The sequence below is a fragment of the Hippocampus zosterae genome, chromosome 12 (genome assembly GCF_025434085.1).
Source record: "Hippocampus zosterae strain Florida chromosome 12, ASM2543408v3, whole genome shotgun sequence".
In the NCBI taxonomy this organism is placed as follows: Eukaryota; Metazoa; Chordata; class Actinopteri; order Syngnathiformes; family Syngnathidae; genus Hippocampus; species Hippocampus zosterae.
Genome location: NC_067462.1, coordinates 15,938,223 through 15,962,345, shown reverse-complemented (window position 1 = coordinate 15,962,345; position 24,123 = coordinate 15,938,223). Strand labels below are relative to the sequence as shown.

At 47.6% G+C, this 24,123-nt stretch overlaps 1 protein-coding gene across 1 annotated transcript; it reads left to right on the top strand.

Moving 5' to 3' along the window:
• The first annotated feature begins 939 nt into the window (after positions 1-939).
• On the top strand, positions 940-22,964 carry f5 (coagulation factor V). Its single transcript, XM_052081728.1, has 25 exons — positions 940-1,184; positions 11,060-11,142; positions 11,674-11,796; positions 14,106-14,318; positions 14,376-14,534; positions 14,820-15,041; positions 15,108-15,273; positions 15,443-15,620; positions 15,695-15,791; positions 15,870-16,075; positions 16,868-17,015; positions 17,083-17,295; positions 17,368-18,928; positions 18,994-19,162; positions 19,251-19,487; positions 19,721-19,934; positions 20,043-20,222; positions 20,289-20,405; positions 20,492-20,563; positions 20,640-20,725; positions 20,794-20,949; positions 21,643-21,787; positions 21,876-22,027; positions 22,101-22,283; positions 22,371-22,964. The coding sequence occupies exons 1-25, from the start codon at positions 1,009-1,011 to the stop codon at positions 22,515-22,517; spliced, it is 5,403 nt and encodes a 1,800-aa protein (XP_051937688.1). The 5' UTR covers positions 940-1,008; the 3' UTR covers positions 22,518-22,964.
• Positions 22,965-24,123: the final 1,159 nt, after the last annotated feature.

Below are 24,123 nucleotides of genomic sequence, written 5' to 3'. Positions count from 1 at the left end.
CTCTGACTAGGGTTGCTTGAGTAGTAGCATTCCAACAGAGCCATGTTATCGCATCTCGCCCATCTCCGCTTTGTTCCAGTAGCCCATTTTTCATCAAGGTGCTCTGGTTCCCCAGCACCTGACGCAGACCTTGTTTGGCCGGGCGACGGCATGTCATTCGTTTTATTGTCTCTCATCATTGTATGAGGTAGGCATTAGCGTGAAGGATCTTGCCCAAGGACCCACACTGGATGGTGTCATGTGCTCATTTTTGCCCCAAGCGGGATTCGAACCACCGTCTCCCGTATGCCAAACCGAAGCCTTACCAACTGAGCTATCCAGCCGCTATATATATATATAATATATATAAAAACAAACAAAAAACTTCCCATGCCAGCTGTCTTCGGGCAGTCGGCGGGGTACACCCTGACTTGTTTGCCAGCCAATCACAGGGCAAACATAGACGAAGAACCATTTGCGCTCACACCGAAGGACAATTGAGAGTGTTCCGTTCACCCGCAATTTTTTGAATGTGGGAGGTAACTGGAGTACCTCCAAAAAAATCCATGCAGGCATGAGGAGAACATGCCAACTCCACACAGGAAGGCCAGAGCTGAAATCGAACCCTGAACCTTTGCGCTGTGAGGCGGGCAGACGTATTCTCTAACCAGTCGATCACTTTGGCGGATAGTTTTCATGAATCATTTTCGACTTTAGCATGATTATCCTCCCCAAAGTCTCTAATTATTATACAATATAAAAAATGGTATACATGTACAAGCATGTATACTTTATGAGTCCCTGCACTGCATATGAGGCTCAATTTAGAGAGAATAAATATACATAGTTCACTGCCCTGGTGTGTGTATGTATCAATAGAGATAAAGCTCCAAGTGAACTCTTGTGTCTATCTCTCTCTCACACAAACGCACACGCACGCACACACACACACACACGCACGTATACAGCACAGCCTGAATAGTTTTGGGGAACAGAGTGAACACACTTTTGCGAGCATCACACTCAGACATGAGGCTTCGTGTGTGGACTGGAGATCCAGGTCTCTTTTCAATTTTCCTGCTGGCTCTTCTGGCCCCCTCACCTGTCCACGTCGGAGCCAACCAGCAGGACCAAGTCAAAAAAAGAGAATATTACATCGCTGCTGTGGAGATCGACTGGAACTACAATGGCAATGACACACACAGGTCGGTGCACTCACAAATGTTTCCACTTCACTATTACATTGTTTATTATTGCAAGTGACCATTCAAACTGAGCACATACTCTTTGTTCCGTGATGTTGACAATTGTTCGCGTAAGAAATAGTCCTTTTGTTTTGAAGTTGTCTCCTACATAATAACTTTATAACCACACAGTTTAAATAATTGACAGAAGCCTAAAACCCACGTTGAGCACTGGAATAAAGTAAAGTAATACTACTCACCTTTAGACAGACATGAAGACGCTCATTGCAGAGTGACACTGTCACGCAGTGCCGCTTTACATGCGCGTATTTTGAAACCTCCTGTTCTAGGGTTATTTTCACACTCCACTTTGATATTACTGTTACACTCCTGTGGTCACGACACAAAACACACCAAAAAAAGCTTAGTCAAAAGGAAAAACATTTGTTTGAAGACTTGATGTCAGGTATAGGTTGTCATCTTGTGTTGCAAATGTATTTAGATTTTGTAAAAAAACAAAAAAAAACAATTTAAACAGCATTCATGTGAACTTTAATCTATTAATTAAAAAAATGTAAGGAGTGAAAAACGCAAATCAATTATTTGAAAAAAAATTAAATGAACTGAAATTGACAAACGTCATAACAATATAATATCTGAAAAAATATCAGATGCATTCTGGAGTGAAATGAAATTAAAATTCCAATCTGACTGAAATCCACAAATCAAAATTTAAAACTGTGGAAATATTAAACTAAATCACCATGGTCCTCTTTGCCATCATCGGCACCAGTCCCTCCAGATGCTTACTGAACTGAAGTCACATGAGATTTCCTTTATCATGTTAGTTTTGGACTGAGAAATCCAGTCCATTTCCCATCCATCCATCCATCCATCATCTACCGCTTATCCGGGGCCGTTTCGCGGGGGCAACAGCTTTAGCAGTGAAGCCCATACTTCCCTCTCCCTAGCTACTTCTTCCAGCTCTCCCCGGGGGATCCCTAGTCGTTCCCAGGCAAGCTGGGTGACATAGTCTCTCCAGCGTGTCCTGGGTCTTCCTCGGGGTCTCCTCCCGGTGGGACATGACCGGAACACCTCACCGGGGAGGCGCTCAGGAGGCATCCGAATCAGATGCCCAAGCCACCTCATCTGGCTCCTCTCGATATGGAGGAGAAGCGGCTCGACTCTGAGCCCCTCCCGGATGACTGAGCTTCTCACCTTATCTCTAAAGGAGAGCCCGGACACCCTGCGGAGAAAACTCATTTCAGCCGCTTGTATCCGGGATCTCGTTCTTTCGGTCACGACCCATAGCTCGTGACCATAGGTGAGGGTTGGGACGTAGATCGACCGGTAAATTGAGAGCTTCGCCCTTTGGCTCAGCTCCTTCTTCACCACGACAGACCGATACAACGTCCGCTTCACAGCAGACGCTGCACCGATCCGCCTGTCGATCTCCCGCTCCCTCCTACCTCCACTCGTGAACAAGACCCCAAGACTGAACTTGAACTCCTCCACTTGGGGCAAGATCTCCTCCCCGACCAGTAGGGGGCACTCCACCCTTTTCCGACTGAGGACCATGGTTTCAGATTTGGAGGTGCTGATTTTCATCCCAACCGCTTCACACTCGGCTGCGAAACGCTCCAGTGAGAGTTGGAGAGCCCCGTTTGAAGGAGCCAACAGCACCACATCATCTGCAAAAAGCAGGCATGCAATACTGCGGCCCCCATTACGGACCCCCTCAACGCTTCGGCTGCGCCTAGAAATTCTGTCCATAAAGGTTATGAACAGAATCGGCGAGAAAGGGCAGCCTTGGCGGAGTCCTACCCCCACTGGAAACGATTCCGACTTACTGCCGGCAATGCAAACCAAACTCTGACATCGGTGGTATGGTGACCGAACCGCCCGTATCAGGGGGTTCGGTACCCCATACCCACGAAGCACCCCCCACAGAACTCCCCGAGGGACACGGTCAAACGCCTTCTCCAAGTCCACAAAACACATGTAGACTGGTTGGGCGAATTCCCACATACCCTCAAGGACCCTGCTCAGGGTGTAGAGCTGGTCCACTGTTCCACGGCCGGGACGAAAACCACACTGCTCCTCCTCAATCTGAGGCTCGACTTCCTGACAGACCCTCCTCTCCAGCACCCCTGAATAGACCTTACCAGGGAGGCTGAGGAGTGTGATCCCTCTGTAGTTGGAACACACCCTCCGGTCCCCCTTTTTAAAAAGAGGGACTACCACCCCGGTCTGCCAATCCAGAGGCACTCTCCCTGTTGACCACGCGATGTTGCAGAGGCGTGTCAACCAGGACAGCCCCACAACATCCAGAACCTTGAGGAACTCTGGGCGGATCTCATCCACCCCTGGGGCCTTGCCACCGAGGAGCTTTTTAACCACATCGGTGACTTCAACCACAGAGATAGGAGAGCCCACCTCAGAGTCCCCAGGCTCTGCTTCCTCCAAGGAAGAATTGTTGGTGGAGTTGAGGAGGTCTTCGAAGTACTCTGCCCACCGGTTCACAACGTCCCGAGTCGAAGTCAGCAGCGCCCCATCCCCACTGTACACAGTGTTAGTGGTGCACTGCTTTCCCCTCCTGAGACGTCGGATGGTGGACCAGAATTTCCTCGAAGCCGTCCGGAAGTCGGCTTCCATGGCCTCACCGTACTCTTCCCACGCTCTGGTTTTTGCCTCGGCGACCACCGAAGCCGCGGTCCGCTTGGCCAATCGATACCCGTCAGCTGCCTCGTGGGTCTCACAGGCCATAAAGGCTCGATAGGACTCCTTCTTCAGCTTGACGGCATCCCTTACTGCTGGTGTCCACCAGCGCGTACGGGGGTTGCCGCCACGACAGGCACCAACCACCTTGCGGCCACAACTCAGATTGGCCGCCTCAACAATAGAGGCACGGAACATGGTCCACTCGGGCTCAATGTCCCCTGCCTCCCCCGGAACATGGGAAAAGCTCTGTCGGAGGTGGGAGTTGAAACTCATTCTGACAGGGGATTCCAGCAGACGCTCCCAACAAACCCTCACTATACGTTTGGGTCTGCCAGGACGGACCGGCATCTTCCCCCACCATCGGAGCCTACTCACCACCAGAAGGTGATCAGTTGACAGCTCCGCCCCTCTCTTCACCCGAGTGTCCAGAACATGCGGCCGCAAATCCGATGATACAACTACAAAGTCGATCATCGAACTGCGGCCTAGGGCGTCCTGGTGCCAAGTGCACATATGGACACCCTTATGTTTGAACAAGGTGTTCGTTATGGACAATCCGTGACGAGCACACAAGTCCAATAACAAAACACCACTCGGGTTCTGATCGGGGGTGCCCTTCCTCCCAATCACGCCCCTCCAGGTCTCACTGTCATTGCCCACGTGAGCATTGAAGTCCCCCAGCAGAACAAGGGAGTCCCCAGCTGGAGTACTCTCCAGCACACCCTCCAAGGACTCCAAAAAGGGTGGGTATGCTGAGCTGCCGTTTGGTGCATATGCACAAACAACAGTCAGGACCCGTCCACCCACCCGAAGGCGGAGGGAGGCAACCCTCTCGTCTACCGGTGTGAACCCCAATGTACAGGCACTGAGCCGGGGGGCAATGAGTATGCCCACACCTGCTCTGCGCCTCTCACCATGAGCAACTGCAGAGTGGAAGAGAGTCCAACCCCTCTCGAGAGAACTGGTACCAGAACCCAGGCTGTGTGTGGAGGCAAGTCCGACTATATCCAGTCGGAAATTCTCTGCCTCACACATCAGCTCGGGCTCCTTCCCTGCCAGAGAGGTGACATTCCATGTCCCAAGAGCTAGCTTCTGCAGCCGAGGATCGGACCGCCAGGGTCCCCGCCTTTGGCTGCCGCCCAGCTCACATTGCACCCGACCCCTTCGGCCCCTCTCATGGGTGGTGAGCCCATGGGAAGGGGGACCCACGTTGCCTCTTCGTGTCACGTCCCGTGTTTGCCAGCAGGGGGCAGGCTTTTCCTGCCTACCGCCGACACACCTGTCACCCATCAAGGTCTGATTACTCAGGCTTTATCTTTGTGCTCGGGCAGTTGACTTACTGCCGGAGTATTCAACGCCGTGCCAAATCTCACGATTATTGCCCAAATCTATTCGTTGCCGTGTAGCCTTGTGACTGTGATTGCGCGTCGTTTAATCCACTATTGTCAATTCCTATTGTTACCAACTATTTTCCTTGCCATTTTCTCGCAAGCGTTTTCTGTTACTTCCTTTTATTCCTGGTCCTGATTTTGACCAGCGTTTTCTGTTTGTTGCTCCCGGACGGGTATTTTGTGTTTGTATTAAAACTCATTTGTTCTCGGACCATCTTTTCTCTGTCTGCTATTTCGGGGATCCACCTCATTATCTTGTTGTGCACGAAGCAATCATTTTATCGCTTCGGGCATAACGTGACAGAATACTCCGGCCACCATGGATCCCGCAGACTTAGAAAAGATTTTTTCCGCTCTGCCCTGCCGAGAGCAACAGTTGAGTCAGCAGAGCCAAGCCATTGCGGAAATCAGCCGCGCGGTTGCCATGCTGGCTCACAGGTTCGATGATTTCGAACCCCGTCTTGTACGGGTGGAGGAACGGAGAGCACCTCCCTCCGTGATTCGTCCTGCCACCCCTGAGGCACCCGCATCATTTCCCACAATGATGAGGGAGCCTTCGCTTCCACACCCCCCACGTTACGGGGGTGAGCACGGGCAGTGTGGGTACTTCCTCCACCAGTGCTCGCTCGTTTTCGACCAGCAACCCTCCCTCTATGCTACTGACGCCGCGAAGGTGGCATATATTATGAGCCTGTTGACAGGTCCGGCGGCGTCATGGGCGATGGCGACAAGCGACGCGAAGCCGAGCCTCCGGTCTTCATTCCACGGCTTCGTGGCGGCGTTTCGCCGGGTGTTCCACCATCCCGTGCGGGGCAGAGAGGCTGAGGGCCGGCTACTTGAACTCCACCAGGGGAGGCGATCGGTTGCGGACTACTCCATCGAGTTCCAGATTCTGGCCGCCCAGAGTGGCTACGGCGACCGGGCGCTGTGCGGGCTGTTTCGTCGTGGATTAAACACCGAGCTCAAGGATGAGCTGGCGACTCGCGACCACAGCTCCAACCTGGAGGAGTTAATCGAGCTCTCCCTGCGACTGGACAACCGCCTGAGAGAGAGAAACCGGGAGCGGGGAGGTGATCGTTCTCCGTCCCGGTGTGCCACGTACTGCGGGGAGGAGCCGATGCAGCTGGGTGGCGAAAACGTTGGACCGGAGCAGAGACGGCGCCGATTCAACGATCGGGCTCGGTCTGACAGCTGTCAACGGGGACCTCATGCTGCTCCCAGCCGACCGGAACATTCCCCATCCTCGCCCTCCAAAAACTGTGAGTCCCGACCCCGCGCAGAGTCCCCCACGCCTCGGCGAACTGACTCCCGGCCGGGACACACCGGGAGACTGGAACTCGAGGGCGAGATATGTGAGGGGTCCCGGTCGCGGCGGGTTAGGGCTCTGATAGACTCGGGGGCTGATGGTTGTTTTATGGATACCGACTTCGCCGCTGACCTGGGCTGTTATGTCGAGAAGTTGGCCGATAAGAGGCGGGTTTGTGATCTCGATGGACGCCTCCTGGGGGTCGTGACGCAAAGAACGGAACCACTAAAACTAAAATTATCCGGTAACCATGTTGAGCATTTACGGTTCTATTTAATGCAGTGTCGTAACGCTCCGGTTATTCTCGGCTTGCCCTGGCTCAGGACTCACAACCCCGTAATCTCCTGGGAGCGTCCGGCAATAGAGAGTTGGAGCCGGAACTGTTATGAGCGTTGTCTAGGATCAGCCGTAGGGCAGCACGAACGTGCCGGTGACGACATCCCCGAAACTATCTGCCTTGACGGAGTGCCAGACTGCTATCATGACTTGCGACAGGTGTTCAGCGAGGATCGCGCACGCTCGTTGCCCCCGCACCGACCCTACGATTGCGCCATAGACCTGCAGGCGGGCGCTCCGTTGCCAACCTCACGGCTGTATCAGGTGTCTAAACCCGAGCGCGAGGCACTCACGGAATACATCAACAGCTCGCTCGCTGCAGGTCTAATTAGACCATCGCGATCGCCGTTAGGTGCGGGGTTTTTCTTTGTTGAAAAGAAGGACAAATCCCTGCGACCGTGTGTGGACTATCGAGGTCTGAACGACATCACGGTAAAAAATAAGTATCCGCTACCGTTGCTAGACTCCGCCTTCGCCCCTTTACAGTCAGCCACAATCTTTTCAAAATTAGATTTACGCAGTGCCTACCACCTGGTTCGCATCCGGAAAGGTGACGAGTGGAAGACTGCTTTTAAGACCCCGCTCGGCCATTTTGAATATCTGGTTATGCCCTTCGGGCTGACAAATGCTCCCGCCGTCTTTCAGAATCTCATCAACGACGTGTTGAGAGACATGCTGAACATTTTCTGTTTCGTCTATCTCGACGATATTTTAATTTTTTCCCAATCAATTCATGAACACAAGCGACACGTCAGACTGGTATTGCAGCGTTTATTAGAGAACAGGCTCTTCGTCAAGGCAGAGAAGTGTGAATTCCATGTGCCTGTCATCTCCTTTCTGGGGTTTATTATTGAGCAGGGCAAGCTGAGAGCAGACCCCACCAAGACGGAGGCGGTGACGAACTGGCCAACGCCGACTAACCGGAAGGAGTTGCAACGCTTCTTGGGGTTCGCTAACTTCTACCGTCGTTTTATTCGCGGCTACAGCCAAAAGGTACTCCCGTTGACCCGTCTGACGTCCACAAAAATCCCATTCAAATGGGATTCGGCTGCTGAGTCGGCATTTTCTAGCTTAAAGGCCGCATTCACAAGTCCCCCGGTGTTGCACCATCCTAACCCGGACTTCCCGTTCGTTGTAGAGGTGGACGCCTCGGATTCAGGGGTCGGGGCTGTTCTGTCCCAGCGTTCCCCGGTCGACCAGAAATTGCACCCCTGCGCCTTTTTCTCTCGTCGACTCAGTACAGCAGAGTCCAACTACGACGTGGGCAATCGTGAACTGCTAGCCGTAATCGTCGCCCTTCAGGAATGGCGCCACTGGCTCGAGGGGACTAAGGAACCGTTCACGGTCTACACCGACCACAAGAACTTGGAATATCTCCGCTCTGCTAAGAGACTCAACCCCCGTCAGGCCCGTTGGGCACTATTCTTAACCCGGTTTAATTTCATCCTCACATACTCTCCTGGCTCTAAGAACACCAAGCCCGATGCCCTTTCCCGTCTCCACGACCCCGTGGAGAGGGACCGGTCACCAGAGACCATCCTCCCGACCCGGTGCATCGTGGGGGCGTTGAGATGGGAGATCGAACAGAAGGTCCAGGAAGCCCTGGATGGTGTCCAGGTCCCGGCTGGATGCCCCGCAGGGAAGTTGTTTGTACCCCCACCTCTGCGCTCGGAGGTGTTGCAGTGGGGGCACGGGTCCAAGGTGGCCTGCCATCCTGGGGTGAACCGGACTGTGCATCTCGTCACCCAGCGGTTCTGGTGGCCGGAGCTTCGGAAGGATGTGGTGGACTATATCAATGCCTGCTCCGCCTGCGCCTGCGGCAAGGTCTCACATAGGCCTGCGGCAGGACTGCTCCAGCCATTGCCCATCCCTCCTCGACCTTGGTCACACATCGCCCTGGATTTCGTCACGGGCCTTCCTCCATCCCGTGGGCGGTCGGTCGTCCTCACCATCGTGGACCGGTTCTCTAAGGCGGCTCATTTTGTTCCGCTGTCTAAGTTGCCGTCTGCACTGGAGACCGCCGACCTCCTAGTCCAACACGTCTTCCGTCTCCATGGGATCCCGATGGACATCGTCTCGGACCGGGGGCCCCAGTTCGTGTCCCGCGTATGGAAGCGGTTCTGCCGATCCCTCGGGGCCACGGTCAGTCTGACCTCGGGATATCACCCCCAGTCCAACGGACAAGCCGAGCGTGCCAACCAGGATCTGGGGGCGGCCCTCCGCTGTGTATGCCTGCGCAGTCCCTCCTCCTGGGTCGACCATCTACCGTGGGTGGAGTACGCACACAACACCCTCGTCTCTTCAGCCACTGGTAGGTCCCCCTTCATGTCGGCCTACGGGTATCAACCGCCGCTGTTCCCGTCCCAGGAAGGACAGGTGGAGGTCCCGTCTGTGCAGCATCACCTCAAGCGAGCCCACCGCGTATGGAAAGAGGCCCGAGCTGCATTGGCCCGCACGGCGACCCGGAACCAGCAGATCGCAGACCGTCGTCGGCGCCCGGCACCTACTTACGTGGTGGGGCAGGAGGTGTGGCTGGCTACGAGGGATCTCCGCCTGGCCGGCACGTCCGCGAAACTGGGGCCCCGATTCACTGGACCGTTCGTGGTCGAGTCCATCGTCAACCCCGTCACGGTCAGGCTCCGGCTGCCGCCCGCCATGAAGGTTCACCCCGTGTTCCACGTTTCCCTGCTCAAACCAGTGGTTTCCAGTCCCTTGGCTCCACCTTCCACTCCGCCCCCCCCTCCGCGGGTCGTCGACGGTGACCCGGTGTACACGGTTCGTACCATCCTGGACTCTCGGCGCAGGGGTAAGGGGTTCCAGTATCTGGTCGACTGGGAGGGCTACGGGCCTGAGGATCGGCAATGGGTGCCCCGCTCCTGGATCCTTGATCCGTCCCTTCTGCGCGACTTCCACGCAGCTCATCCGACCAAGCCGGGTAGGCCGCCGGGAGGCGTCCGTTGAGGGGGGGGTACTGTCACGTCCCGTGTTTGCCAGCAGGGGGCAGGCTTTTCCTGCCTACCGCCGACACACCTGTCACCCATCAAGGTCTGATTACTCAGGCTTTATCTTTGTGCTCGGGCAGTTGACTTACTGCCGGAGTATTCAACGCCGTGCCAAATCTCACGATTATTGCCCAAATCTATTCGTTGCCGTGTAGCCTTGTGACTGTGATTGCGCGTCGTTTAATCCACTATTGTCAATTCCTATTGTTACCAACTATTTTCCTTGCCATTTTCTCGCAAGCGTTTTCTGTTACTTCCTTTTATTCCTGGTCCTGATTTTGACCAGCGTTTTCTGTTTGTTGCTCCCGGACGGGTATTTTGTGTTTGTATTAAAACTCATTTGTTCTCGGACCATCTTTTCTCTGTCTGCTATTTCGGGGATCCACCTCATTATCTTGTTGTGCACGAAGCAATCATTTTATCGCTTCGGGCATAACGTGACACTTCGGGCTGTGCCCGGCCGGGCCCCATGGGTGTAGGCCCGGCCACCAGGCGCTTGCCAACGAGTCCCACCTCCAGGCCTCGTTAATGAATTAAAAAAACAAAAATTGTTTTAAAGAAAACAAAAACTAAAGTAAACAAAAACTAACTCCAGGCCTGGCTCCAGAGGGGGGCCCCGGTGACCCGCGTCCGGGCAAGGGAAACCTAGATCCATTTATTGCCATCATCATTGGGGATTTTGAGCCGTGCTTTGTCTGGCCCCTCACCTAGAACCTGTTTGCCATGGGTGACCCTGCCAGGGGCATAAAGCCCCAGACAACTTAGCTTCTAGGATCATTGGGACACACAAACCCCTCCACCACGGTAAGGTGACGACTCACGGAGGGGCAGTCCATTTCCCATTGCATATATTTGATTTTGGAAGTTGCACTGTCTTGGCAATTATACGTCTTCATGCAGTTATTAATAGTACATCATTTCGTCAAACCGCGCCTAGAGTCTGTAATGTAATCTTGTAAGAATGATTGTAAGTGATGAGAACAATCCACTCTGACCTGGTTATATTGTGACATGCCCTCATTGTCACGGATTCCATATCTTTTGTTGAGAGAACACATGGGGACAGCATGGCTTTTCCCCACTGAGGGTTTTTTTCCCTTTTTTATTTATTTATGTATTTATTTGCTTCCTATTCCCCAGGTTCAGCCATACGTACAAGAAAGTGGTTTTCCGGGAGTATGAGAAAGATTTCAAACAGGCAAAGGTTCATGACCCCTCATTAGGTAACATACTGTATATCAATGTTTCAATGTAAATGTTAATGTAGTCATTATTTTCACATCACAAAATCTCGAACTTCAAGGTTAATTGCTTGCACTATAGCATGGTCATTTCCCAATGAAATGTGTGTGTCATGTCGTTTTGGATTACCATTGTAGACAGGAAAACCCAATATTTTAGGATTGGCTTGTCTGTGATGATATCATGATGCTAACACATATTCAATCATAGACATAATGGAGGAAAAAATACTTCTATGTCTCATTCGCACTGATGACATAATCGATGTATGCATGGATAATCCTGCAATGTATTGTGACATTGATATTTTGTCCTGGTGCCAAAGATAACAAAGTAAGTATAACATCTTAACTAGATGTCACAATAAGTCATTACTTAAATTGTTCTATCATATTTTTTCATGAATTTAGTTGGGCCCTCTGAGGCCCAAGATTGGAAAATGTTTCAAGAGAGAAATATGAATAGGTTAGGCTGAATGTTTATTTATTAATTCGATTGTTCCATGCCGGCAGGTTTGCTTGGACCCACTCTGAGGGCCGAGCAGGATGAGATCCTTGTGGTCACCTTCCGAAATATGGCGTCAGAACCGCACAACCTCCACCCACACGGCGTTGCTTATGGGAAGAACTCCGAGGGTGAGTTCCTGTTGAGCCAATCTGTGGTTGACCACTATGACGTGCGTGTGTGCGCTTGCGTGTGTGTGTGTGCTGGTCATGATATAACTCATGGTTCCAAAAAGCATGCAAAGCGGATCAGCACAACAAACAAGGTTGTTTGTCTCGCTTTAAAATATTAACCCGCGGAGGCAGATGATCAAACGAGGCAGGATTGAAGTCCAACATGAGGCACCCTCAGCAAACACTCAAATTTGGGTATTCACTGGGGAGGAAATGAAACCTAATGTCAATTCATGGAGGGAAGTGTCTATGTGAGACATTCCAGAATTATGAAAGAAGATAGAAAATTGGGCAAAATGTTGCCACCAGACAGAGCGAAAAACAAGCAAAGAGAATCCTGGGGCAGGCCTCATTCAATATCATTTGAGTTCTTCTGGTACATTGTTATTTTAACCGTGGGTCGTGGCTGATTCTGAAGGACATGGGTTGATTAGATTGACATGGCAGCAGGTCAAGGCTGAAATCTGATTTGAAAAATAACTAATCTACTGAAAGCAAAAAAAAAATCTACCAACTGCTGAAATGTACTGAAAGACCATATATTTTAATTTTATATTGTGAATGTACCAATAGCAATTCCAAAGAAGGTGGGACTAAAATTAAAACAAAATAAACCAATTTGCAAATCATTTTCAACCTCTATACAATTAGATATTCTACTCTACTCTCTACACAGATGAGATACAGTATTATTCAAATGAATCCACTTTATTGTTTATTTCCAAATATTTACTCATTTTGATTTTGATGCATGTGACACATTCATAAAAAAAACTGGGACAGGGGTATGTTTACCACAACGTTACATCACCTTTCCTTTTAACAACACTCAATAAACGTTTAGGAAATGAGGGCACCCATTGTTGAATCACGTGGAATTGTATTTCCACTACTTGCTTGATGTACAACTTCAGTTGCTGAACAGCCTATTGTCTGCCCTATATTTTGCACCACATATTTGAAATGGTAGACATGTCTGCACTGCTGGCAGGCCAGTCTAGTCCTCACACTCGTCTAAGTACCAGCCTCGCTCTTGTAACGCATACAGAATGTGATTTGCAAGCAACAACGTGAAGATGTTGTTTGGATGGCAATATATGTTTCCCCCAAACCTGTGTGTACCTTTCAGCATCAATTATGCATTGACAGATGTGCAAGTTTCCCATGCCGTGGGCTCGAACAAACCCCCAAACCATCACAGATGATCGCTTTTGACCTTTGTGCCTCGAACAATCCGAATGGTCCTTTTGCTCTTTGGCCTGGAGGACACAAACTCCATGATTTTCAAAAACAATTTGAAATGTTGACTTGTCAACATCACACTTTTCCACTTTGTGTCAGTCCATCTCAGATGAGCTTGGGCCCCTAGAAGCCGGCAGTGTTTCTTAGTGTTGTTGATGTACACCTATGACTTTTGTTTTCCATGCAAAAGTTTAACTTGCATTTGTAGATTGATGCAGCAACTAACTCTTAACTGACAATGGGGTTCTGAAGTGTTTCCGAGACCATGTGGTCTCCCAAACACAATGGTGACAGTTTTTAAATGCAGTGCCGCCTGACGGATCAAAGGTAACGGGCATTCAATGTTGTTTTATTCTGGACAATGGTTAGAACTGCACGACTGTCCGTGTTTTATGTTATGTGTTGTTTTTATAATTTTACTTTATGTGAACTGTTTTGTTAAGTGCTTTGTTACAGCTGCCGCTGTTGTGAAAGTGCTATAGAAATCATCATGTCTTGTACTGTAATTGTAATAGATAATGAAATCCCTGAATTCCGGTGAATTGTACATTGTATGTTATTTTACTTAATTTGTGGGACAATTTTCCCACGCAGTTGTTCACAAAGTGGTGAACACTTTGAAACTGATGGGTTTTTTTTTAGCATTCCTCTATTTCCCCGGCCTTTTGTTGTCCCTGTCAGCTTTTTTAAAAAACTTTTTACAAGCATCAAGTCTAAATGAGAGAATATTTGCACTCACACAAAAAAATAAGACTCCTCCGCTTTAACATTCCATATAACTTTGTAGATTTTCAACAGTGATGTAGGTTGAAAAGCATTTGCCAATCATTGTACTGTATTCTGCTTTTATCTATGTTTTATTCAACATCCCAACTTAATTGGGGTCTTTAGGTCAGTGTTTCTGATGGCTTTTAGTCCAGCATAACAGGCTTTACTGGCCCAACACTCAACTCAACACTGTTCAACATTGATAAGTGGAAAAGTGTGAAGTATGGACTGCTAACAGTGACATGATGATGTTTCAGGAGCTCAGTACTTTGACAACACGTCTCCAAAAGAAAAGGAGGATGACATGGTGAAACCCGGCAGTGAGCATGTATACTACTGGGAGGTGACACCTGACGTCTCGCCCAAGCCCGATGACCCCGCCTGTCTCACCTACTCATACATCTCCCACATGAACTTGGTGGAGGACTTCAACTCTGGCCTCATTGGCGCTTTGCTCATCTGCAAGAATGGTGAGAACATTTGACTTTTGAAGGGAAAGAACAATATGGATGACTTGTTTGTTGCAGGGAGCTTGGATGAGTCAGGCATGCCAGCTGGTGTCAAACGAGAGTTGGTCCTACTCTTTGGGGTCTTTGACGAGCGAGAAAGTATCTACAAGCCAAAGGACCAATCCTTGGACCACGTCCACCACACCATTAATGGCTATACCAAGGGAGCACTACCTGGTAAGACATACTGGTCCTAGTTTCACTAGAAATGACTACTCTACTGCTCAAAATAAATGTCAAGTTACATATTTTCCTTGGTGGATGTAACCATAGCAACCAGAAATGTTTCAGTTACAATATTCAAACCCTATAAAAAGAAGTGCAATACATGAAGATAAATCCAGTGGAAAAACTAAAAGTTAACACAATCCAAATTGTTCTCAATTCAACTCAACTCCACTCAAAATTGTTTACAACCAAATTATTTGATGATACAATTTCAGGACTGTGCTTATTTTGCAGGTTTGAGCGTATGCGCATATTCCTCGGTGAGTCTTTACCTGCTGGCCATGAGCTCCGAGCCAGAGCTGTTCTCGGTGCACATCACAGGTCAGGTGCTGCAGCACATGCGCCACAAGGTGTCGTCCCTGGGCCTCATCAGTGCCTCCTCGACCACCGCCAGCATGGTGCCTGTGCACATCGGCCGCTGGATGCTATCATCGCACGTGCTCAAGCATATCGAAGGTCAATACACGCAGTAGCATCAATACCTTTAAAGTGATGTTGGCTTGACAAGCAAACATATTGTAGAGGGCATGCATGCCTTCTTGGATGTGAGAGAGTGTGAGGGCATTCAAGCACCCCGGCGGAGGATTAGCCCCAAGGAAAGGCGCGAAAGCAAAGAGTGGATATACTACATCGCTGCTGAGGAGGTCGTCTGGGACTATGCACCCAATATGCCTGAACATATTGACAAGTAAGAAATCAAAACTTATAATTTTTTTTACATGCTTGATCGATTCACTATTCCTCTGAAGATGATCACCCTAAATGTGTGTAATTCAAGAATCATTCTAATAGGTTGTATTGTTAGATAAGGCCAAGGCTTATCTGATAGACCTCCATCTCTTGATATTTTTATTTAGGAGCTACAAGCTCCAGTACCTGCAACAGTCCCCAACCCGCATTGGCAGGAAGTACAAGAAGGTCAGGTACACATTGTACAATGAGTCTTTCACAGAACGTATAGAGAACATGCAGAGGAGAAGCGAGCTTGGCATTTTGGGTCCGGTAATAAGAGCGCAAGTCAGAGACGTCATCAAGGTAAGACCACATTCCGGAAGAAAGACGGCATCAACTCAACTTACTTAGAGCTCACTAAAATTACCCTTTGACAGATTGTATTCAAGAACATGGCCTCCAGGCCATACAGCATCTATCCACATGGACTAACAATCAAAAAGTCAGAAGACGGCATGAACTACCCAGAAGGAGGTAGTGTGCTTCTCTTTACACAGTTAAAGTGAAACTCTTCTGAAACAACTCTGACATAAACATGTCCGTGTTTATAAGGCAACAAGACGCATGCCGTCCAGCCGGGCGAGACGTTCACGTATGTTTGGCGAGTGGCCGAGGAGGACGGGCCTCTGAAAGAAGACTCCAGGTGTCTGACACGAATGTACCATAGCGCCGTGGACACGCCGCGAGACATAGCCTCAGGTCTGATCGGACCGCTCCTCATCTGCAAGAGTCAGTCGCTCAATGTCAGGAATGTGCAGGTAAAATCCAAAGCCTAAGCCAACTTTTCACTGTTCATCAAAATATTGGCAAGGCACTTGTTACAATCAAGTGAAATTTGTTCTTTGAGTTGAACCCATCCCTTGAGATGCCAGAGGACAGTAACCATGAAGCCACTGGGAAATAAATCCAATACCTTTGTCATTGACTTTCAGGAGAAACGTGTGGAGGCATAGAGATAACATTTAAATGCCACCCAGAAAATGAGTGAATAAATTCAAGTGAAATTAGAGAGAGAAATTCCCCAAATTCAGGTGCTAAGCGTGAGCAGAGCTGGAATTCAATCACAGTACTTCCTACAGCAAAGCACAATTTCTCCCTCGTGTCTCAGAACAGGAGTATCATAATGGCTCATTTAGAGTGGAGACCACATTACTAACCCAGGGTGTACAGTGGAGCTACATTCATGACGTGCGTTGATTAGTCAGCAGAGAATTTGGAAATAGTGTCAACATCTAATGGGATCTTTCTGAGTGGAATTTAAATGTTTTCCCATTGACTTTATTGTGTTTTTTCCCCCCATGGACTCCTAACAAAACGGTAAGAATCATTTCCAGTCAGTTCCACTGACAAGGTGCAGATATGACGTGATCTGGATTATTTCTGCTGGCTCTAAGCATCTTGAATGCAAAGAGCAAAGACAGATCAGAATTTACTGTTCCAAAGCATTCTTCTAAACCCAACTGTACTTCTTGATCTACTCCATTTATAAGGCTTGTAACACTTGTCAAATTTGAAAAATAAACTACTGACAAATAATTGTTGTCCAACAGGTCAAATCAGACAAAGAGCAACACGCTATGTTCGCTGTGTTTGATGAAAACAAGAGCTGGTACCTGGACGACAACATTCGACAGTTCTGCGATCGATCGCAAGTCAACGCGGCAGACCCCAGCTTTTACAAGTCCAATGTCATGCACAGTACGCCAACCTGTAGGGTTGACTGGATATGCACACTGTTAGTTGATTCACATTCTTGTTCCAACAGCTATCAATGGCTACGTGTACGAGAGTGGGGCACTCTTGGGCTTCTGTAACGGTGAAGTGGCAACCTGGCATGTGTCCAGCATTGGCGCACAGGACTACATTCAGACGGCAACGGTCTACGGGCATACATTTGAACTGCATAACCGCATGGAAGACATCCTTAGCCTCTACCCAATGACTGGAGATACCATTACAATGAGGATGGAAAACATTGGTCTGTTGACAATGAATGTATAATTGTATTATAATTTAGAGTGAGTCTATTCCTCTATATTTTTCCTTCCAGGCGTTTGGCTTCTGGCATCGCTGAATTCACACGAGACAACCAAAGGAATGCGCTTGAAGTTCCAGGATGTCGAGTGCTTCCGTGACCATCACTATGAGTATGACTATGAAGAGCCAGGAAAAATGGAATTTGATTTGTGGAAGCCCCCGACTAAGAATGAAATCATGAATAAGAAGGAGGAGGAAATGACAAAGCCAAAAGAGCCTACCCCAAATACAGTGGCGACTGATGACTACACAGAGATGTTTGCTACCGAGTTAGGACTCAGGTCACTGAAGAATCAATCTTCAGTGGATAGTGTAGAGAAGATTGACTTGTCTTTTCTTGACTACGATGCTGTTGATGTGCCAGATGGAAAATCGACAATTCGAACAAAAAACTCAATATACGGGAGTACAAGCGTGTCAAAAGATGAAGGCCCAAAAAGTAGGCCTTCTGGGTTGGTTCCAAGTCGTGATAATGAAAGCGCTTCCAAGATGGATAAAACAACATTTTGTAACACAACAGCTTCATTAAAGTCCGGGAACATATCAGCCAAAGATACCAATCGGACTGAACCAACACTTGCAAAGTCAACATTAGAAGCTCAAAAATTGAATATAACTTTAACGGGTGATAATCTGACCTCTCTGTGCTTGGAGGAGAAATCGAAAGTAAAACAGACACAAGAGGACGTGTTTCCCTACTCTGACATGAGCAACATTACGAGCAAGGAAAGCCACAACGGCATTGCAGTTGATGCTGCCCACCACCGAGCTAATGTAACTAGTGACCTTGAGTATGGACCTCTGAAGTTAGCAAAGAGCACCAGCTCAAACGGTACATCTCCCTTCAACAAGACTCAGATTTCAGGTATCTCGCAGCCCATTGATGGTCTGACATCAGGGAGTTTAAACGATTCAGAAAGCGGTGAGGAAGTGTTTATATACCTCAACCAAAACCACACGGAGGTGATTAAAACCACCTCTGTGAAGACAGAGAGTCACAACTGGATTTACGATGGGACTCCCAAAAAGGTACCAATGGAAATTCCAGACCACATGGTGAAATACACGAAGGAAGCCCCGAAACCCAAAAAGACAACAAAGATCAAGAGGGTTAACATCCGACAGTGGCCACTGAAGGGACAAGGTATGAAAACAAGGAAGCGGAAAGTATATAAGCCGGAGGTCACAAGCGGGTTACCTCTCTCTCCTCGTGGATTTAACCCTAACATAACCCCAAGGGGGTCACGCCCCGCTTCATCACGAGCCGCCCCAGATGAGGAACAGCTCATTAACACGCCTGTGGTCATTGGTGTGCCTAGGCCAGATTTCAGTGATTATGAGTTTTATATCCCGGGAGATGAGCCTGACCATTTATCTTTAGACAGGCAGGATTTGAAGGCAGACGAATATGAGTATGTAAACTACAAAGACCCCTACAGTACTCATCAAGACCTCAAGAACTTCAACATAGAGGAGACCGCTAAATACTACTTAAAGCACTCAGGGTCGAATTTCAAGATGTACTTCATTGCTGCAGAGGAGGTTGAGTGGGACTATGCAGGCAATGGAGAGAGGTAAGCCCAGAACTTGGAGCAAATTTTCAATAAAAGTCAAATAATTCAAATCTTTTTTTCAACAGAAAGCAGGAGCGATCGCATCATAGTCGCCGGAACACTAAGTTCAAGAAGGTGGTATTCCGTGGTTACACAGATGGGCTCTTCAGAACTCCTGAAATCCGTGGTGAGAAGGAAGAGCATCTAGGTATCCTGGGGCCCGTCATTAAGGCTGAGTATGGACAAAGCATCATGGTGAGATAAACACTATGAGGTTGTTCTTGTCTTGTTATGCATTCTTTAAAACTGCTTATTGTTCAATACGTGATTACTCTGTCTGCAGGTGGTGTTCAAAAACAAAGCCAATCGTCCATTCTCCTTACACCCGAACGGGGTTTCCTATACCAAGTGGACAGAAGGTCTGTCCTATGAGGATAGTTCCAAACCCTGGTACAGAGATGATAATGAAGTTCCACCCAATGGCAACTTCACATATGTCTGGAAAGTTCCACGAAGGCCTGCGCATAGTCCAGATGAGCCTCACTGTCAGACTTGGACCTATTATTCTGGTGTTAATCCTGTGAGTACTTCCAAGTACATGTGTTGGTCCTGGAGGAAGGGGTCATTGGTTGTGAGGTGAAGATAGAGTTCCCCTCAGTGATTGAAGGTGAATTGTGAATTAACTGGCGGACATTCGAGGCTCTTTCACCTACAATGGTCTTGAACAGACAGCAGATTACCCATTATAGAAATTAGATGGACGGATGGATGGATGGGTAATACGACAATGTTTTAACATGTATTTCTCTTTAGGAAAAGGATATCCATTCTGGCTTGATTGGACCTTTGTTGGTGTGTCCAGAGGGCACTTTAAAGAATGTGACAAACACAAGGGAGTTTGCGCTGCTCTTCATGACATTTGATGAGTCGCAGAGCTGGTACTATGAGGAGAACCGCGAGGTCATGCAGCGGAAAAGACGAAGAGGAACTCTGGACCCTATCCTCAAAGAGACCCTCCAGTTCCATTGTAATCATGAATCCCACAATGTGGTCGTTGGTCCATCAATCCAATCCTCAAATTGATGTAAATTATATGAAAACATTGGTGAAATGTCAATGTATGATATTTCTACAGCCATCAATGGTATCACGTTTAGCCTTAAGGGCCTAAGGATGTATACGAACCAGCTCATCCGGTGGCACCTGATCAACATGGGATCTCCCAAAGATTTCCAGAGCATCCACTTCCACGGACAGACATTCTGCCACACGACAACCACCAGCAACAGACACGCAGTCTATCCGCTGCTTCCCGGTACACAACATCTTTTTCGCGAAGCGTGCGGTATCAGACAAGTTGAATGATCACTTCTATGTTCAGGAAGCTTCGCTACCCTGGAGATGTATGCATCCAAGCCTGGCCTTTGGCAGCTGCAGACAGAAATTGGCATCAACCAGCAGCGAGGGATGCAGACGCTCTTCTTAGTCCTTGACAGCGGTACTGCCTACTCACTAACTTCAACCTCATCCAGTACTCTGAATGCTATTCGTAGCTTGTGACAGTTGTTGCATGTGTTCTGAAAGACTGCTTCCACCCTCTGGGCTTGCAATCGGGCAGCGTGAAGGATGAACAGATCACGGCCAACCACAGCCGAGGTAGTCACAGCACCAACGATGTTCAGCAATCGGTTCGAAAAAAAGACAGGGTCTTACACTGTTTCCGACTTTAAAGGATACTGGGTGCCACATCTTGCCAGATTGGACAGTAAAGGCAAATACAATGCGTGGAGCACAGATCAGAGCAACAATTTCATTCAGGTATGCCCAAAGGTTTGTGATCCACGTAGATAGCATCTGCTACTTGCCTATCCTCTGCTGGGATATAGGTGGACTTTCTGCGTCCCGTGGTGATCAGCCAGGTGGCCACACAAGGAGCCAAGCAGCTTTTCCAATCCCAATTCGTAACAAATTATTCCATATCGTACAGCAACGACCGCAGGAACTGGATCCTCTACAAGGGAGACAGCAAATACCCAATAAAGGTCAGAATGGTTTGAAATATTACACTAATGGATATTTTACCATGATACCATACGCCAGCAGAAGGATGCGTTTAAATGGCCATTACTTTGTTTAGAGTGGCGCGGAGGGAGGGAGAGTGGGAGGGAAAGAGGTGGCTGTTAAATGCGCCAGCTTTCGGCTGCGATAGCTTTAAGTGAGGTTTCCATCTCACGAGACAGAAATTTGAGTGATTAAGAAGTGCGGTCCAATTTTATATACGGTACTCTATCATAATGCTTCATATGCCTTGACTTTACTATCCTATAATGCATAATATAGTGGATATTGTTTGTTGTACTCAATATTAATTGTTGAAAAATACATTAGAAAAGGACCTTTAAAAAAATCTTATTGCAATTGCCAATTTTGAGGGAAAGAATTAGAATTAGATTAGATTATTTTCCATAATCTTTCAAATGGAGGAAAATTGTGATCAGTGAAGGACTGTTTTTTATTTAGTTATTTTTTTAAAGGAAATTTTCTGGCAGCGCAGTTTTGGTCATTGTTTCAGTTCAGGTCATGATTTAGATAGTCACTGACTTTTCTGCCATCCATGAGTAACCTGGTGCTGATTCTTTACAAACATTCCTAAATGCTCTTTTAGACAGAGAGTACAAACTGCTCTCCTATGAGAAGAGTGTGATGTCGCCTCTTAACACTGCGGTATCACTTAGGTGTTTACTGGGAACCAGGAAGCCTATGTGACACAAACAAATACTTTTTCCCCACCCGTGATCGCACGGTTCATTCGGCTCCACCCTGTGCATTGGTACAACATGGCCACGGTGCGCATGGAGTATTACGGATGTGAGCTCGATGGTAAGATTTCAATTCAAGGCATGTCAGGATTTGAGATGCTTCGGAATGAGGTAAATGTGACTTTTGTGGTGTACTACTTCTTGGTCAGGCTGCTCAGTCCCTCTCGGGATGGAGAGCGGACTGATCGAGGACCGTCACATCTCGGCAAGCTCTGTGAACTCCAACTGGTATTTTGGAGCGTGGAGTCCCTTTTTTGCTCGCCTTAACAAACAAGGAGCTGTTAATGCATGGCAAGCAAAGGTACGGGACATCCAAGATTCCACAACCTCAAGAAGCTCAACTCGTCATACTTGCTCTATTATTGTTCATGCAGTACAGAGACATGAAGCAGTGGCTTCAGGTGGAGCTGCCGGATGTCATGAAGATAACGGGTATTGTCACTCAAGGAGCCAAGTCTATGGGGAAAGAAATGTATGTTACCACATACACTCTAAAGTACAGTGACAATGGCATCCACTGGCGCGACTACACAGAGGATGAGGACCGACCAGCGAAAGTACTTTCTCTCTCATGGTGCTGGATGAATACCCGTCACTGTTTCCAAAATTCTAACCCGCCTCTTCTCTTTTATGCTCAAATCCAGATCTTCTTTGGGAACAATGACAACAACGAACATGTCAAGAATTTCATCTACCCTCCCATTTTTTCACGCTTCATTCGAATCATTCCCAGAACCTGGATGGGCTCCATCACATTGCGGGTAGAGCTGTTGGGCTGCAACTTTGAATGACATCAATCATCTCATGCAGCACACTGCTATATGAATCAAAAGATTCTACATTTATGACGACAACAAGTCTGAGTTTTGATTGAGTCTATCAGATTATTTTGCTCCCTTAATATAGTCAGCAAAACATGAAGAACAGCTCTGCGTACAATGTGGTGAAATGTTACACAACTGCAAACTACATCTACAAAAATATTATAAATGAATATTTTGCAGTCCATCCATTCATATTGTTAAAAAGAATCCATAAATTGTATAAATGTTTGGCAGCTTGGTTGCTGGATTATTTCTGTAAAACTACATTAATTTATCTTTACAGAGTACCACATATATTTTACAGCATAGTATGTTAAATAAGACCACAAGTACAGGTTTTAGGTGGCAAATTGAGCAATAGTTTTATGTTGAATGAATACAAATATGCTAATTAAATGTTATATTTTAATAAGATTTGCATGCAGTTGTCATTTATTGAACATTGCATTTCATAATCATTGCAGTGCCTTCTAAGCCACCGCATTTACATTTTGCTGTATAATGAATCACCACACTTCTACTTTTCATGTACCAGCAGTTGCCAAGTCAACTTCGACAACATTGAACAAGTGGCTGCAAGGACATTGTTGATCATACCATCCACAATCACAGTTTTGTTCAATAACATGCACACATACCAATCTTTACCAAGAAACTCGTCATACAGGCAGTACAATGTGTAAACTCGATGGTAATTCTGCAGAGGGATATTCTTTTAACCCACTTGCAGTCACAAATTTACATTGCGAATGGTTATGTAATTGACAAAATATTACTGTAAATTAAACACCGTTCCAGTATTTACCTAGATGCGGCCATCGACAACCATGCATTTGGAGTTCTACATATTTTATGACAGAACTTATATACACCTCTCATGAACTGCTGTGAGTAAAGATAATACAGGACGTTATGAGATGATATATGATTTTTATCCATCCGTGAAATTGAATGTAGATAATGTTAGTGGGTGATCATGTCTTGAAGAAAATAAATGTCAGCATTGCAACATGTGAGCACATGATGACACAAACATTGATGTCTTCTCATGGGGGCAGGGGAGCTTGGAGGTGTAATTTTTTGCACCTCCGGTGTTACGGCTCATCTTCAGTAGCGCCCAGAGTCAACAGTCCCACGCAGCTGCAAACACGCATCGCGTTTATCCATGTTCTGATGGCGTCGAAGCGAGAGCAGCAGGTGTGAAAGTCTCAGCATGGAGGTTTAAGAGGTGAGGACAAATGAGCCTCATTTGGACAGTTGACCTCTGCTGAGAAGCACTTGGTCACATTTAAATGCTCTAAATGTAACTCATTTCGAAGGACTTGAGCTTTAAACTTTAAAATGGCAATCATTTGTTGGAAAGAGGTTTTGTCTGCTTCCTGACAGCGGTCAAGATGCCTTCAGGCTAGGTCAGGTTGAAGAACAGCAGCACTGTTTCACTTTTCACGTATGTCGATGTGCTATTTATTTGTGTTGTGTGCAACTCAAATGTTTAAAAGCGAGTGCGAGTTGAATTTCTCCTTGAGGAATTGGCCTTCCAGTGGGGAGGTCTTTCCGTGCTTGCGAGACTTTG

Coding starts and splice junctions, on each gene's coding strand:
- f5 (XM_052081728.1), top strand. CDS start 1,009: ATGAGGCTTCGTGTGTGGACTGGAGATCCAGGTCTCTTTTCAATTTTC. Junction 17,016..17,082: donor CAAGTCCAATGTCATGCACA/GTACGCCAACCT, acceptor TTGTTCCAACAG/CTATCAATGGCTACGTGTAC. Junction 21,788..21,875: donor TTACGGATGTGAGCTCGATG/GTAAGATTTCAA, acceptor CTTCTTGGTCAG/GCTGCTCAGTCCCTCTCGGG.